The sequence below is a fragment of the Liolophura sinensis genome, chromosome 10 (genome assembly GCF_032854445.1).
Source record: "Liolophura sinensis isolate JHLJ2023 chromosome 10, CUHK_Ljap_v2, whole genome shotgun sequence".
Classification (NCBI taxonomy): Eukaryota; Metazoa; Mollusca; class Polyplacophora; order Chitonida; family Chitonidae; genus Liolophura; species Liolophura sinensis.
In genome coordinates, this window is record NC_088304.1 from 723,717 (window position 1) to 742,675 (window position 18,959).

The 18,959-nt window shown below is 42.3% G+C and overlaps 1 protein-coding gene across 1 annotated transcript in view; it reads right to left on the minus strand.

Annotated features, from left to right (window-relative positions):
- LOC135477189 (unconventional myosin-Ic-like) overlaps positions 1 to 18,959 on the minus strand; it is a 118,468-nt gene that overhangs the window by 40,188 nt on the left and 59,321 nt on the right. Inside the window, exons 4-7 of the mRNA XM_064757346.1 lie at positions 7,667 to 7,865; positions 1,922 to 2,002; positions 1,544 to 1,723; positions 782 to 880 (exon numbers count right to left, since the gene is read on the minus strand). Coding sequence (XP_064613416.1) covers positions 782 to 880; positions 1,544 to 1,723; positions 1,922 to 2,002; positions 7,667 to 7,865 — 559 coding nt within the window. The remainder of the gene's footprint in view (positions 1 to 781; positions 881 to 1,543; positions 1,724 to 1,921; positions 2,003 to 7,666; positions 7,866 to 18,959) is intronic.

Genomic DNA, 18,959 nt, shown 5'->3' on the forward strand with positions numbered 1-18,959 from the left:
ACCACAAAGGAAATTTACCTAATCAAATCTAATTAACCTGATTGACACATTGAAATCTTCATGTACAGATTTCACCAGATAATTTTAGTATTCACAACAGAATCATTCACGTGTGTGTCGGCAGAATGAATGAACAGGATCATTCACAGGTGTGTCGGCAGAATGAATGAACAGAAATCATTCACATATGTGTCGGCAGAATGGATGAACAGAATCATTCACAGGTGTGTCGGCAGAATGAATGAACAGAATCATTCACATGTGTGTCGGCAGAATGAATGAACAGAATCATTCACAGGTGTGTCGGCAGAATAAATGAACAGAATCATTCACATGTGTGTCGGGAGAATGAATGAACAGAATCAATCACAGGTGTGTCGGCAGAATGAATGAACAGAATCATTCACAGGTGTGTCGGCAGAATGAATGAACAGGATCATTCACAGGTGTGTCGGGCAGAATGAATGAACAGAATCATTCACATGTGTGTTGGCAGAATGGATGAACAGAATCATTCACATGTGTGTCGGCAGAATGAATGAACAGAATCATTCACATGTGTGTCGGCAGAATGAATGAACAGAATCATTCACATGTGTGTCGGCAGAATGGATGAACAGAATCATTCACATGTGTGTCGGCAGAATGAATGAACAGAATCATTCACATGTGTGTCGGCAGAATGAATGAACAGAATCATTCACATGTGTGTCGGCGGAATGAATGAACAGAATCATTCACATGTGTGTCGGCAGAATGAATGAATAGCAGAGCAGCTTACATCTTGATGGCTTTCTGAGAAGTCACATATGTCTAGGGCATTTTTCACTGTCTGGAAATCTTTGCGATCATCAATAGACTCCACTTCTACACTTTCTCCCTGAGAAAAAAAAAACCCAAAAAAACAAACATGGAATGTTTCACAAATAAATTAGTCAAAATACAGATATACTGGTTTAGGAAAAGACAACAGAACAATCAATATGTGCACTGCAAATATATCTAAAAATACGTTTTTTGATCTATTTATTTGATTGGTTTTCTTGGCCGTACTTAAGACTATTTCACTTATACGATGGCGGCCAACATTAAGATGGGAATGGAAAACCAAGGACATTCTGACCAGAGAGAAAACCAGCATGAGCTGGACTTGAACTCACAACAACCTCAATTGTAAGAGGCTTTTTGTTGTACAATGCTATTCCATATTGCATTTCTCAAGAAATGAATCGCCAGCAGTATTGTACATTTCTACATCCTAAAGTTTTGTCCATGAATATAAGATATTGGTACTCATTTTGTGTGATTCTAAGATTTTTGCTAATTATTGAAATGTGTTTTGAGGTTTGATGAAATGGTAGGATTATATCCTACAGAAAATTTAAGTTTCGGAACCCCCACAAAAAAAATAAAAAAAATAAACAAAAACAGTTTATTTGTTTGTATAAATGAACTTTATGAGCTAACTTTTAGGTCAAAGAGAAAATCATAAATTTTTGTTAGGCCATATATTATATCAGTATGGAAAGATCTTCCATCTCACCTGGTTGAGATAGAAGTGATCATTTGGGCTTCCAGTCAGGCTGTACTTGGATAGTCTCCCTTGATCTCCACTCCTCACCAGTTGGTAGAAGATATGAAAGTTTCGTTCTCCAGTTGCCTGGTGAACCACCCTTGACTTCTCCAGCAAATAGTTTAGGATGTGACCTCCTACTGGTGCTCCCTGCAGGAGAAAATTATAACCCTAATATAACTGACAGAAACAAGTATGGGTGTTTTCTCAAAGCAATCATTCAATTCCAAAAGTATTCATTTGACAATATTTAACAAACAGATTTGAAACTACACCAATAACAAATCTTTGGGGCACATAAGTACACATATTTTACATACAAGATTTGCTCCATGTATTTCGTCTTACCTTGAAATTAAACTGAATGTCCATGTATTTGCCAAATCTGCTGGAGTTGTCATTGCGGTTTGTCTTAGCATTGCCAAATGCCTGTCAAAGACAAATAAACAATACATGTAGCTTTAATACAGAAATATTAAATCAAAATTAAAATTAAATTAATAATAATTTCCGATACTGATAATTCTGCATTGTCCTAGAAAGGGTACATGTTTGAGGAAAAAAGATATTTGTGTCAAAAGTGATGGAGTACTGGATGTGTCAGCAGTGCCGGGTGTACCAAGAGTGACGGAGAACTGGGTGATGCCCAGAGTGACGGAGTACTGGGTGTACCCAGAGTGACGGAGTACTGGGTGTGCCCAGAGTGATGGAGTACTGGATGCGCCCAGAGTGATGGAGTACTGGGTGTACCCAGAGTGATGGAGTACTGGGTGTGCCCAGAGTGATGGAGTACTGGGTGTGCCCAGAGTGACGGAGAACTGGGTGTGCCCAGAGTGATGGAGAACTGGGTGTGCCCAGAGTGATGGAGTACTGGGTGATGCCCAGAGTGATGGAGTACTGGGTGTGCCCAGAGTGACGGAGAACTGGGTGTGCCCAGAGTGACGGAATACTGGGTGTGCCCAGAGTGATGGAGTACTGGATGCGCCCAGAGTGATGGAGTACTGGGTGTGCCCAGAGTGATGGAGTACTGGGTGTGCCCAGAGTGACGGAATACTGGGTGTGCCCAGAGTGATGGAGTACTGGATGCGCCCAGAGTGATGGAGTACTGGGTGTGCCCAGAGTGACGGAGAACTGGGTGTGCCCAGAGTGATGGAGAACTGGGTGTGCCCAGAGTGATGGAGTACTGGGTGATGCCCAGAGTGATGGAGTACTGGGTGTACCCAGAGTGACGAAGTACTGGGTGTGCCCAGAGTGACGGAATACTGGGTGTACCCAGAGTGATGGAGTACTGGGTGTGCCCAGAGTGATGGAGTACTGGGTGTGCCCAGAGTGATGGAGTACTGGATGCGCCCAGAGTGACGGAATACTGGGTGTACCCAGAGTGATGGAGTACTGGGTGTGCCCAGAGTGACGGAATACTGGGTGTGCCCAGAGTGATGGAGTACTGGATGCGCCCAGAGTGATGGAGTACTGGGTGTACCCTGAGTGATGGAGTACTGGGTGTGCCCAGAGTGATGGAGTACTGCATGTGGTCAGAGTGATGGAGTACTGGGTGTGCTCAGAGTGATGGAGTACTGCGTGCGCCCAGAGTGATGGATTACTGGGTGTGCTCAGAGTGATGGAGTACTGGGTGTGCTCAGAGTGATGGAGTACTGGGTGTGCCCTGAGTGATGGATTACTGGGTGTGCTCAGAGTGATGGAGTACTGGGTGTGCCCAGAGTGATGGAGTACTGGGTGTGCCCTGAGTGATGGATTACTGGGTGTGCTCAGAGTGATGGAGTACTGGGTGTGCCCAGAGTGATGGAGAACTGGGTGTGCCCAGAGTGATGGAGTACTGGGTGTGCCCAGAGTGATGGAGTACTGGGTGTGCCCAGAGTGATGGAGTACTGGGTGTGCCCAGAGTGATGGAGTACTGGGTGTGCCCAGAGTGATGGAGTACTGGGTGTGCTCAAGAGTGATGGAGTACTGGGTGTGCCCAGAGTGATGGAGTACTGGGTGTGCCCAGAGTGATGGAGTACTGGGTGTACCCAGAGTGATGGAGTACTGGGTGTGCTCAGAGTGATGGAGTACTGGGTGCGCTCAGAGTGATGGAGGACTGGTTGTGCCCTGAGTGATGGAGTACTGGGTGTGCCTAGAGTGATGGAGTACTGGGTGTGCCCAGAGTGATGGAGTACTGGGTGTGCCCAGAGTGATGGAGAACTGGGTGTGCTCAGAGTGATGGAGTACTGGGTGTGCCCAGAGTGATGGAGTACTGGGTGTGCCCAGAGTGATGGAGTACTGGGTGTACCCAGAGTGATGGAGTACTGGGTCTGCCCAGAGTGATGGAGTACTGGGTGTGCCCAGAGTAATGGAGAACTGGGTGTGCTCAGAGTGATGGAGTACTGGGTGTGCTCAGAGTGATGGAGTACTAGGTGTGCCCAGAGTGATGGAGTACTGGGTGTGCTCAGAGTCATGGAGTACTGGGTGCGCCCAGAGTGATAGAGTACTGGGTGTACCCAGAGTGATGGAGCACTGGGTGTGCTCAGAGTCATAGAGAACTGGGTGTGCCCAGAGTGATGGAGTACTGGGTGTGTCCAGAGTGACGGAGTACTGGGTGTGCCCAGAGTGATAGAGTACTGGGTGTGCTCAGAGTGATGGAGTACTGGGTGTGCCCAGAGTGACGGAGTACTGGGTGTGCTCAGAGTCATGGAGTACTGGGTGCGCCCAGAGTGATAGAGTACTGGGTGTACCCAGAGTGATGGAGCACTGGGTGTGCTCAGAGTGATGGAGAACTGGGTGTGCCCAGAGTGATGGAGTACTGGGTGTGCCCAGAGTGATGGAGTACTGGGTGTGCTAAAGAGTGATGGAGTACTGGGTGTGCCCAGAGTGATGGAGTACTGGGTGTGCCCAGAGTGATGGAGTATTGGGTCTGTCAGCAATACTGGGTGTGCTCAGAGTGATGGAGTACTGGGTGTGCCCAGAGTGATGGAGAACTGGGTGTGTCCAGAGTGACGGAGTACTGGGTGTGCCCAGAGTGATAGAGTACTGGGTGTGCTCAGAGTGATGGAGTACTGGGTGTGCCCAGAGTGACGGAGTACTGGGTGTGCTCAGAGTCATGGAGTACTGGGTGCGCCCAGAGTGATAGAGTACTGGGTGTACCCAGAGTGATGGAGCACTGGGTGTGCTCAGAGTGATGGAGAACTGGGTGTGCCCAGAGTGATGGAGTACTGGGTGTGCCCAGAGTGATGGAGTACTGGGTGTGCTCAAGAGTGATGGAGTACTGGGTGTGCCCAGAGTGATGGAGTACTGGGTGTGCTCAAGAGTGATGGAGTACTGGGTGTGCCCAGAGTGATGGAGTACTGGGTGTGCCCAGAGTGATGGAGTATTGGGTCTGTCAGCAATACTGGGTGTGCTCAGAGTGATGGAGTACTGGGTGTGCCCAGAGTGATGGAGAACTGGGTGTGCCTAGAGTGATGGAGTACTGGGGGTGCCCTGAGTGATGGAGTACTGGGTGTGCCCAGAGTGATAGAGTACTGGGTGTGCCCAGAGTGATAGAGTACTGGGTGTGCCCAGAGTGATGGAGTACTGGGTGTGCTCAGAGTGATGGAGGACTGGTTGTGCCCAGAGGAATGGAGTACTGGGTGTGCTCAGAGTGATGGAGTACTGGGTCTGCCCAGAGTGATGGAGTACTGGGTGTGCCCAGAGTGATGGAGTACTGGGTGTACCCAGAGTGATGGAGTACTGGGTCTGCCCAGAGTGATGGAGTACTGGGTGTGCCCAGAGTGATGGAGTACTGGGTGTGCCCAGAGTGATGGAGTACTGGGTGTGCTCAGAGTGATGGAGTACTGGGTGTGCTCAGAGTGATGGAGTCACTACAAACCTACATAGTAAAGCATGATCTTACTGTAGTAAAAGAAATCTAAACAGTAACTTTTTAAAACATGAAGAAACAAATATCGCATTTTTTCTCCAAACTTTTGTCGCTTGTCTTAATTTACATATCAATGTCCAGTTCAACATGAGTGGGAGTGACTCAACATCCAGACTAGATAAGCTCAGCTGACCTTTAGCTGTGAGCGTAGCTTTAACTTGCAGTTGCATACTTGAACACTGTACAGTGCCACGTGCATACCCTTCATGCCAACACTTTTACATGAGATCGTTAAGCGTTGTAAAAACACACACACACCTAACCCATTTACATGTTTATTTAATTCATGTTTTCACAGTTTCACTTCAGGTTACTATGCTTTTAGAACAGCAGTAAGTATTCAGTGTTGATTTTACTAATTAACACAAATAAAGTCCTTCTAAAAACAGACTAGAATGAGGTATGAACAAACCAGAAACAGTCAGTCTCACAATGCATGATCATTGGCCACAACGCATGATCATTGGCCACAATGCATGATCATTGGCCACAACGCATGATGATTGGCCAGGCCTTAACCACACTGTCACTGGCCAGATCTTAACCACACTGTCACTGGTCAATCCCTAACCACACTGCCATTGGCCAGGCCTTAACCACACTGTCACTGGCCAAATCTTAACCACATTGTCACTGGTCAATCCCTAACCACACTGCCATTGGTCAGTCCCTAACCACATTGTCATGGGCCAGACCTTAAACACATTGTCATTGGTCAGTCCCTAACCACACTGTTATTCGTTAGACACTAACCATGTTTTGTCACTGACCAGACCCTAACCAGTCGTACGTGGGAAGGCTGGCGGCAATTTGTGGATGGTTGCTTCCCTTGGGCTTTGTCCGGTTTCTTTCCACCATAAGTGAAATATTCTTGAGAATGACCATAAAAACACCACTCAAATAAATAACTAAATAAATAATATTTGGCCACATGTTAACCACATTATACAGCTGCAAAATCAAAACAGCATCATCACTTTTAGCTTCTACTTATTTATTTATTTATTTGACTTGCGTTTTACACCTTACTCAAGAATATTTCACTTCTTTCAGGTCTAAGGTCACAATATTTGAAAAATTATTTCAATCAGTAAATTGGAACACACACATATTTATGATTTTAGCTGATATATTTAGTGACATATTATTGACTGTTTTCATGATTGAAAAATGGAATTGTATGCACCGCTTCTATGTTGATGTATTGTTACACAGGGCCTCCGGAAAAGCACATTGGTCAATTAGACAGGGTTAACCTCTTTAAATAAAAGGTTTCATTCATATCACATATCATCAGTGGCTAGCCCTTAACCACATCATCAGTGGCTAGCCCTTAACCACATCATCAGTGGCTAGCCCTTAACCGCATCATCAGTGGCTAGCCCTTAACAACATCTTCAGTGGCTAGCCCTTAACAACATCTTCAGTGGCTAGCCCTTAACCGCATCATCAGTGGCTAGCCCTTAACAACATCATCAGTGGCTAGCCCTTAACAACATCATCAGTGGCTAGCCCTTAACTGCATCATCAGTGGCTAGCCCTCAACCACATCATCAGTGGCCAGCCCTTAACCACATCATCAGTGGCTAGCCCTTAACCGCATCATCAGTGGCTAGCCCTTAACCACATCATCAGTGGCTAGCCCTTAATAACATCTTCAGTGGTTAGCCCTCAACCACATCATCAGTGGCTAGCCCTCAACCACATCATCAGTGGCTAGCCCTCAACCACATCTTCAGTGGCTAGCCCTTAACCGCATCATCAGTGGCCAGCCCTTAACCGCATCATCAGTGGCCAGCCCTTAACTGCATCATCAGTGGCTAGCCCTTAACCGCATCATCAGTGGCCAGCCCTTAACCGCATCATCAGTGGCCAGCCCTTAACCGCATCATCAGTGGCCAGCCCTTAACCGCATCATCAGTGGCCAGCCCTTAACCACATCATCAGTGGCTAGCCCTTAACCACATCATCAGCCCTTAACCGCATCATCAGTGGCCAGCCCTTAACCGTATCATCAGTGGCCAGCCCTTAACCGCATCATCAGTGGCCTGCCCTTAACCACATCATCAGTGGCTAGCCCTTAACCACATCATCAGTGGCCAGCCCTCAACCACATCATCAGTGGCTAGCCCTTAACCACATCATCAGTGGCCCAACTGCATCCGCAAACTCATATCACATACCTCAAGGATAGGGTTTGACTGCAGCAGCCTGTCCTTGACCCTCTCCACGTCTGAGGAATGTGTACTGGTGGCTGCCACATACTGGAGAATCTTCTTCGAGGCCTCTGTCTTCCCCGCGCCTGACTCGCCAGATATTAGCACGCACTGATCACGGTTCTCTCCCCTCATGGAACGGTAAGCCGCATCGGCGATGGCAAATCTGATGGACAAAATGTCAGGTGAAATTACATTAAAAATTTGTTCTATAAATACAAATACATATCAAATTTACATATCAATGTCCAGTTCAACATGAGTGGGAGCCAAAAATATCACCAAAAGTCTGAAGAATCCAAATGAATTTTCCCATTTCACCTCATACATTTGCTGTCTTAAAAAATATAAGAGAAGTGAGTCACTTTCAGGTAAACACACAAAAAAAAGAAAAACATCATAACAAATCTTTTCACAAATTGTATATTTAGCTTCATGTATCAGGAGAGCTTATTACTGGCAGGCTGGTCGTTACAGGCTGGAATCCTGTCAACATGGCACCTATCCTTAACTGCTCATTCTTTGACACGCTTCTATCAATTCTCTATGTTACTGTGTTTATTTTAGAATTAAGTGATATGAAATCATTTGACAGAGAACATAGTCAATGAAGATAACATACCCTGTTGCCACTTAAATGCATGAAATAGCAGCAGTTAATTATGTCGCAGAAACACTTTTAATATGAAGATAAAAACTGGTCAACTTGATAGAGTAAGAGCTATTATTACTGTGGTAACCAAAAATGGTTATTAAAGAATCAACAAAGAAGAATTATTAAAGACTTTTTCTTCTTTGAAACAATGTTAGAGTCTTGATCATCTTGAGATCATCATCACAATCATGCTGTTTATTATAATTTTTTGCCAGTTTCATATGTACACTTTTATTCTCAATCTAGAATATGAAACGTTTTACTCTAAAGTCTGTTTCAAAACAACTCTCACATGAAAATGGGAGAAGTATGAATGACTACAGTGTATTTTGTCTGCCACACTTTGTCAGCCACACTTTGTCTGCCCACATTTTGTCTGCCACATTTTGTCAGCCACATTTTGCCAGCCACATTTTGTCCACCACATTTTGTCTGCCACACTTTGTCAGCCACATTTTGTCTGCCATTTTTCGCATAGATGTATTCATGTTCACCAAGTATATCCTTGGTAGGTCTTTAATGAATCTAGCCAAGAACTGGGGGGCCTGATAAAGGGTATGAATGGATGAAACACAGGCACCTGTACATGTCAACAATAAATATTAAATGCAAAAATGATACAGATGATGTCTTTTACCAATTCTCACTTGGTAACCATGTGATTATAATGGTACAGTGTCTGCAGCAGGAATACTGTACAAACAATTCACACTTCTACCATTAACCATGTGATTATAATGGTACAGTGTGTGCAGCAGGAATACTGTACAAGCAATTCACACTTCTACCATTAACCATGTGATTATAATGGTACGGTGTCTGCAGCAGGAATACTGTACAAACAATTCTCACTTCTACCGTTAACCATGTGATTATAATGGTACGGTGTCTGCAGCAGGAATACTGTACAAACAATTCACACTTCTACCGTTAACCATATAATTATAATGGTACGGTGTCTGCAGCACAAATACTGTACGAGCAATTCACACTTCTACCATTAACCATGTAATTATAATGGTACAGTGTGTGCAGCAGGAATACTGTACAAGCAATTCACACTTCTACCGTTAACCATATGATTATAATGGTACAGTGTGTGCAGCAGGAATACTGTACAAACAATTCACACTTCTACCATTAACCATGTGATTATATTGGTACGGTGTCTGCAGCAGGAATACTGTACAAACAATTCACACTTCTACCGTTAACCATGTGATTATAACGGTACGGTGTCTGCAGCAGGAATACTGTACAAGCAATTCTCACTTCTACCGTTAACCATATGATTATATTGGTACGGTGTGTGCAGCAGGAATACTGTACAAGCAATTCACACTTCTACCGTTAACCATGTGATTATATTGGTACGGTGTCTGCAGCAGGAATACTGTACAAGCAATTCTCACTTCTACCGTTAACCATGTGATTATATTGGTACGGTGTCTGCAGCAGGAATACTGTACAAACAATTCACACTTCTACCGTTAACCATGTGATTATATTGGTACGGTGTCTGCAGCAGGAATACTGTACAAACAATTCACACTTCTACCATTAACCATGTGATTATAATGGTACAGTGTGTGCAGCAGGAATACTGTACAAACAATTCACACTTCTACCGTTAACCATGTGATTATAATGGTACAGTGTCTGCAGCAGGAATACTGTACAAACAATTCACACTTCTACCATTAACCATGTGATTATAATGGTACGGTGTTAGCAGCAGGAATACTGTACACGCAATTCACACTTCTACCATTAACCATGTGATTATAATGGTACGGTGTTAGCAGCAGGAATACTGTACACGCAATTCTCACTTCTACCGTTAACGATGTGATTATATTGGTACGGTGTCTGCAGCAGGAATACTGTACAAGCAATTCTCACTTCTACCGTTAACGATGTGATTATATTGGTACGGTGTCTGCAGCAGGAATACTGTACACGCAATTCTCACTTCTACCATTAACCATGTGATTATATTGGTACGGTGTCTGCAGCAGGAATACTGTACAAGCAATTCTCACTTCTACCGTTAACCATGTGATTATATTGGTACGGTGTCTGCAGCAGGAATACTGTACAAGCAATTCTCACTTCTACCGTTAACCATATGATTATATTGGTACGGTGTCTGCAGCAGGAATACTGTACAAGCAATTCTCACTTCTACCATTAACCATGTGATTATAATGGTACAGTGTGTGCAGCAGGAATACTGTACAAGCAATTCTCACTTCTACCATTAACCATGTGATTATATTGGTACGGTGTCTGCAGCAGGAATACTGTACAAACAATTCACACTTCTACCATTAACCATGTGATTATATTGGTACGGTGTCTGCAGCAGGAATACTGTACAAGCAATTCACACTTCTACCATTAACCATGTGATTATAATGGTACGGTGTCTGCAGCAGGAATACTGTACAAACAATTCTCACTTCTACCATTAACCATGTGATTATAATGGTACGGTGTCTGCAGCAGGAATACTGTACAAACAATTCACACTTCTACCGTTAACCATATAATTATAATGGTACGGTGTCTGCAGCACAAATACTGTACGAGCAATTCACACTTCTACCATTAACCATGTAATTATAATGGTACAGTGTGTGCAGCAGGAATACTGTACAAGCAATTCACACTTCTACCGTTAACCATATGATTATAATGGTACAGTGTGTGCAGCAGGAATACTGTACAAACAATTCACACTTCTACCATTAACCATGTGATTATATTGGTACGGTGTCTGCAGCAGGAATACTGTACAAACAATTCACACTTCTACCGTTAACCATGTGATTATAACGGTACGGTGTCTGCAGCAGGAATACTGTACAAGCAATTCTCACTTCTACCGTTAACCATATGATTATATTGGTACGGTGTGTGCAGCAGGAATACTGTACAAGCAATTCACACTTCTACCGTTAACCATGTGATTATATTGGTACGGTGTCTGCAGCAGGAATACTGTACAAGCAATTCTCACTTCTACCGTTAACCATGTGATTATATTGGTACGGTGTCTGCAGCAGGAATACTGTACAAACAATTCACACTTCTACCGTTAACCATGTGATTATATTGGTACGGTGTCTGCAGCAGGAATACTGTACAAACAATTCACACTTCTACCATTAACCATGTGATTATAATGGTACAGTGTGTGCAGCAGGAATACTGTACAAACAATTCACACTTCTACCGTTAACCATGTGATTATAATGGTACAGTGTCTGCAGCAGGAATACTGTACAAACAATTCACACTTCTACCATTAACCATGTGATTATAATGGTACGGTGTTAGCAGCAGGAATACTGTACACGCAATTCACACTTCTACCATTAACCATGTGATTATAATGGTACGGTGTTAGCAGCAGGAATACTGTACACGCAATTCTCACTTCTACCGTTAACGATGTGATTATATTGGTACGGTGTCTGCAGCAGGAATACTGTACAAGCAATTCTCACTTCTACCGTTAACGATGTGATTATATTGGTACGGTGTCTGCAGCAGGAATACTGTACACGCAATTCTCACTTCTACCATTAACCATGTGATTATATTGGTACGGTGTCTGCAGCAGGAATACTGTACAAGCAATTCTCACTTCTACCGTTAACCATGTGATTATATTGGTACGGTGTCTGCAGCAGGAATACTGTACAAGCAATTCTCACTTCTACCGTTAACCATATGATTATATTGGTACGGTGTCTGCAGCAGGAATACTGTACAAGCAATTCTCACTTCTATCATTAACCATGTGATTATAATGGTACAGTGTGTGCAGCAGGAATACTGTACAAGCAATTCTCACTTCTACCATTAACCATGTGATTATAATGGTACAGTGTGTGCAGCAGGAATACTGTACAAGCAATTCACACTTCTACCATTAACCATGTGATTATATTGGTACGGTGTCTGCAGCAGGAATACTGTACAAGCAATTCTCACTTCTACCGTTAACCATGTGATTATATTGGTACGGTGTCTGCTGCAGGAATACTGTACAAGCAATTCTCACTTCTACCGTTAACCATATGATTATATTGGTACGGTGTCTGCAGCAGGAATACTGTACAAGCAATTCTCACTTCTACCATTAACCATGTGATTATAATGGTACAGTGTGTGCAGCAGGAATACTGTACAAGCAATTCACACTTCTACCATTAACCATGTGATTATATTGGTACGGTGTCTGCAGCAGGAATACTGTACAAGCAATTCTCACTTCTACCGTTAACCATGTGATTATATTGGTACGGTGTCTGCAGCAGGAATACTGTACAAGCAATTCTCACTTCTACCGTTAACCATATGATTATATTGGTACGGTGTCTGCAGCAGGAATACTGTACAAGCAATTCTCACTTCTACCATTAACCATGTGATTATAATGGTACAGTGTGTGCAGCAGGAATACTGTACAAGCAATTCACACTTCTACCATTAACCATGTGATTATATTGGTACGGTGTCTGCAGCAGGAATACTGTACAAGCAATTCTCACTTCTACCGTTAACCATGTGATTATATTGGTACGGTGTCTACAGCAGGAATACTGTAAAAACAATTCACACTTCTACCGTTATCAGCTACAGTACTAAACATGTTTACACACAGTTCACTTTAACCCATCTAATTTCCCACAAAACAGGTGACAAAGTACAGAGTACATGTACAACACAGGGCTGTCATATGTAAACCATATGCCCCAGATCTCCATGGTGCGGAGAAGCAAGCAACAAATGTATTCATGTATACATGAGTTTTATGTTGTATCACTTTGTGGGTGTATGTATAGGGTTGGTGTATATATAGGCTGGTTGTGTCTACCTGTGAATGGGTAATCATGAGTCCATGGTGATGCCACTGAAGTATCATGCTGCAGACACCACACATGACACCCCACCCAGTCACACTGGGCCAATCAGTCCTGTTTCCTTTCTCTAATCCTGCAGAGCTTAGCACAAAGCTTGGCAGCTATAAGGACCATTTTTAAACTCTCTGATATGACCTGAACGGGGTTTGATCTCAAGTCTTCCGACTTTGAGGCGGATGCTCTAACCATTAGGCCACCAAACTGGTCTAACAAGCAAGAAAGCTGTCATTTTGATGTTCTTTTAATTTGTATATGTTCCAGAAATTGGAAACTTAAATGTAGCTCATGTCCTAGAAAATGTAACAAAAAAAAATTAAACAGAAAGCCTTAACAGAATCCCCAAAACAGAATCCCTTAAACACTATGGGTGTAAAACTGTGTAGGGATAAGCTAGAGAGCTCCTAATAAACAACACGTTGTCAAACAAAACACAACATGCTGCACGGATTTCAATTACCCTTATGTATGTGCAAACAATGGTTAACAGGGCAAATTATGTTTGACAAATGTTTGAATTATAAACACAATGATGAATCAGTCTCCACATGTCACCAGAAACGGTGACTTTCTAACAGTCTGGAGCCAAAAGTCATCGATATATACACATGTGATATGTTAGTGTGTAGACATGTTAGTGTACAACACATGTCAATTTGGCATTCAAAATGAGCAGATTTAATCCCTCACTCTGGAATCATGAAGCTGTCTCAGACTTAAATTAGACTTTGTCTTTCTTTGTGGTAATAAGTCTTTTCTTGTGTGCTATGTCTTTATTTGTGGTATTTATGTCTGAACTTAAGCACTAATTTTCATTTTTGTCATGAAAGCCTGAGACAACTTGAGTATTGAAGTTTACAGTGGCAGTGTTTTACAGTGAGTCACAATTCTGCGCAGTAAACTGTTTCAAAGTTTAGACTACCAGTATGTCTGACTTCAGTATGAGATGACAGTTTCTTGCTTTCTGATCCCCGGGACTAGTGCACATGTGCAATCTGTAGGCATGGCAGGACGGCTGTTGTTGTCAGCATTAATTAGGCTGTTTTTGGAAATCTTGTTTGACAAGGTATGGTAATTAAATCTGCCTCATAAATCCAGCAGAAAGATATACACCAGTAAACTAATGATGCAGCCAGGAAGCTTCCAAGTCTCCAGCTGTCTATCCTACATTTACATACTACATCTTCCTAATAATGGTCAAACATGCCAAGTAGCAAGAGGCTTTTATAAACAGTCTTTTTCCTAGATTGTATATGGTACCCGTACTTACTCTAAATCTTCAACCTTTTCAACCACTAAATCACTTACTTTTTGCTGAAGGAATTTATTCATATAATTATCATGAAAATGATGCTTGTGTCATTTAAGATGGACACTCATAAAACTATGCAAAGTATTTCTTTTCATCTCTTAGTTCTCTTGGCTGCAGAGGCTGTTGAAAAGTTTGAAGACTTAGGTACTAATACATATATATAATCTGGCAGTTTTTAACGCAAAAATCAGTTTTATCTGCAATCAGCAAAGTATCTCAATCTAGAAAGATGTGATAAAATTAATATATATTCTAACATGTGATACGGAATACTGGAAAATTTCAAACTAGTATCATGTGAGCTTTTGACATAGCAACATGACATATGGTATGTAGAAGCTGGGTTTGAACTCCCATCTCCCACAGTTTAACCAACTAGTCATTTATTTATGTGATTGGTGTTTTATGCCATACTCGAGAATATTTCATTCATACGATGGTGGACAGAGCTCCGGAGGAAAACCCATCGGCAAGTTGCTGGCAGATTTATTCATGTACCCATTTTTAACTAAATGGTGAAAAACCAAAGAGTTCTGCATTCATAAGCCCGGTTATCTGCCTAGGCAAAAAACTATACATACATACATAAATCACCAGGAAACACCATGGAATAAGAAAAACAAAGATCAACAGTACCAAATTCTAAAATAACTAAATTTGTAAGTAAAACCTACAAAAAAGACCCCACAGGTACATTGGACAGTATATGTTAATAGTGATTGAAATTGTGTGATTTTTGCCTTGAATGGCTTCAAGTGGACAAATTGCCTATTCGTGGATTTGAACTTCATCCTTCAGCACCATGACGAAAGTACATCACAAGTCAATTGGAAGCAAAACTTAAACATAAGTCGCAGGTGATTTGCTTAACTTGATTCACTAAAATCTCCTCAGGGATTTCTCCTCACTTGTACTGATGACAGCATGTTACCAAGGTAACTGATAACAGCTGACATGCCGCTGTTAACATTGTTGACAGATAATCAGAGAACATTAGGGAACTCTGCCAGGGCCATCGGTAATGTGAATGTATTGATTTACAGGTAATCTTCAGTAATGTACTGATTAAACAACAGCAGTATTCTGATGATGGTCAATTGTCACACACCTGTATCTCACTGTGGCCATTGTAGTGCCACACACCTGTGCGTCTGTATTTATGCAGTATCTCACTGTGGCCATTGTAGTGCCACACACCTGTGTGTATGTATTTATGCAGTATCTCACTGTGGCCATTGTAGTGCCACACACCTGTGTGTTTGTATATATGCAGTATCTCACTGTGGCCATGGTACTCTCACACACGTGTGTGTCTGTATTTATGCAGTATCCCACTGTGGCCATCATACTGTCACACACCTGTGTGTTTGTATTTATGCAGTATCTCACTGTGGCCATCATAGTGTCACACACCTGTGTGTTTGTATTTATGCAGTATCTCACTGTGGCCATGGTACTGTCACACACCTGTGTGTTTGTATTTATGCAGTATCTCACTGTGGCCATCATAGTGTCACACACCTGTGTGTTTGTATTTATGCAGTATCTCACTGTGGCCATGGTACTGTCACACACCTGTGTGTCTGTATTTATGCAGTATCTCACTGTGGCCATGGTACTGTCACACACCTATGTGTTTGTATTTATGCAGTATCTCACTGTGGCCATGGTACTGTCACACACCTGTGTGTTTGTATTTATGCAGTATCTGACTGTGGCCATGGTACTGTCACACACCTGTGTGTTTGTATTTATGCAGTATCTCACTGTGGCCATGGTACTGTCACACACCTGTGTGTCTGTATTTATGCAGTATCTCACTGTGGCCATGGTTCTCTCACACACCTGTGTGTCTGTATTTATGCAGTATCTCACTGTGGCCATGGTACTGTCACACACCTGTGTGTTTGTATTTATGCAGTATCTCACTGTGGCCATGGTACTGTCACACACCTGTGTGTTTGTATTTATGCAGTATCTCACTGAGGTAACCGTTCTGTCACACACCTGTGTGTTTGTATTTATGCAGTATCTGACTGAGGTAATCATACTGTCACACACCTGTGTGTTTGTATTTATGCAGTATCTCACTGTGGCCATGGTACTGTCACACACCTGTGTGTTTGTATTTATGCAGTATCTCACTGAGGTAACCGTTCTGTCACACACCTGTGTGTTTGTATTTATGCAGTATCTGACTGTGGCCATGGTTCTCTCACACACCTGTGTGTTTGTATTTATGCAGTATCTCACTGTGGCCATCATACCGTCACACACCTGTGTGTCTGTATTTATGCAGTATCTCACTGTGGCCATCATACTGTCACACACCTGTGTGTTTGTATTTATGCAGTATCTGACTGTGGCCATGGTACTGTCACACACCTGTGTGTTTGTATTTATGCAGTATCTCACTGAGGTAACCGTTCTGTCACACACCTGTGTGTTTGTATTTATGCAGTATCTGACTGAGGTAATTGTACTGTCACACACCTGTGTGTTTGTATTTATGCAGTATCTCACTGAGGTAACCGTTCTGTCACACACCTGTGTGTTTGTATTTATGCAGTATCTCACTGAGGTAACCGTTCTGTCACACACCTGTGTGTTTGTATTTATGCAGTATCTGACTGAGGTAATTGTACTGTCACACACCTGTGTGTTTGTATTTATGCAGTATCTCACTGAGGTAACCGTTCTGTCACACACCTGTGTGTTTGTATTTATGCAGTATCTCACTGAGGTAATCGTTCTGTCACACACCTGTGTATCTGTATTTATGCAGTATCTCACTGTGGCCATCATACTGTCACACACCTGTGTGTTTGTATTTATGCAGTATCTGACTGTGGCCATCATACTGTCACACACCTGTGTATTTGTATTTATGCAGTATCTCACTGAGGTAATCGTTCTGTCACACACCTGTGTGTTTGTATTTATGCAGTATCTGACTGTGGCCATGGTACTGTCACACACCTGTGTATTTGTATTTATGCAGTATCTGACTGAGGTAATCGTACTGTCACAGCTCTGGAATATCACACATATTCTGTATGCATCCAATGAAATGATTGGACCTACCTACATTTTTCAAAATAAAAACTCACAGTACAATTCACTCTGTCCATACTGATATGTTCAACAATTAACAAGGCTAATTACTAACCAGACTGAGCACTTGTTGCTTCCCTAAGGTAACACCGGGTCATCCTCTCCTAATTGTTAGCCGAGCAATCAGGTAATTTAATGGGAGGCATCAGTTAGATCAGAGCTTTACAATTTGCCCTAAATTACCGACAAGAAGGGATTAGAACACCAGGGTCATTGCCTCTGCTGGTCACAGGACTAGAACAGGCACAAAAAAAATGTAAGATGACACCCTTATGTCTGCCCTAACCTGTAAAAGTCAAAAACTATGCAGAGGGATATCAATAAAATGCTTTGTGAATTTCTTCCAGGTTACAATTCAAACCAGACAGAATAAAGAGTAAGAACTAAAGGCTCAATGAGGACACTCTAGGTATATAAGTTAATATGGCATATGGAATGGAACATGTTCCAGGCATTATTATGTGGCCAGCAATATGAAGAGGAAAATTTGAATAATTTGTCATACAGCTGAGGCACAAATATAACTTGATCAACAAATCACCACTTAACAGTAGCTTTTCAAATATCAACAACAAAAAAAAACCCCTGGAGATGAACACCTACATGAACATTTCACAATAAACTCCAGTTATGATCAATACCTACATGAACAGTTCACAATAAACTCCAGTGATGATCAACACCTTCATGAACAGTTCACAATAAGCTCCAGTTATGATCAACACCTACATGAACAGTTCACAACAAGCTCCAGTTATGATCAACACCCACATGAACAGTTCACAATAAACTCCAGTTATGATCAATACCTACATGAACAGTTCACAATAAACTCCAGTGATGATCAACACCTACATGAACAGTTCACAATAAGCTCCAGTTATGATCAACACCTACATGAACAGTTCACAATAAGCTCCAGTTATGATCAACACCCACATGAACATTTCACAATAAGCTCCAGTTATGATCAATACCTACATGAACAGTTCACAATAAGCTCCAGTTATGATCAACACCTACACGAACAGTTCACAATAAGCTCCAGTTATGATCAACACCTACATGAACAGTTCACAATAAGCTCCAGTTATGATCAATACCTACATGAACATTTCACAATAAACTCCAGTTATGATCAACACCTACATGAACAGTTCACAATAAGCTCCAGTTATGATCAACACCCACATGAACAGTTCACAATAAACTCCAGTTATGATCAATACCTACATGAACAGTTCACAA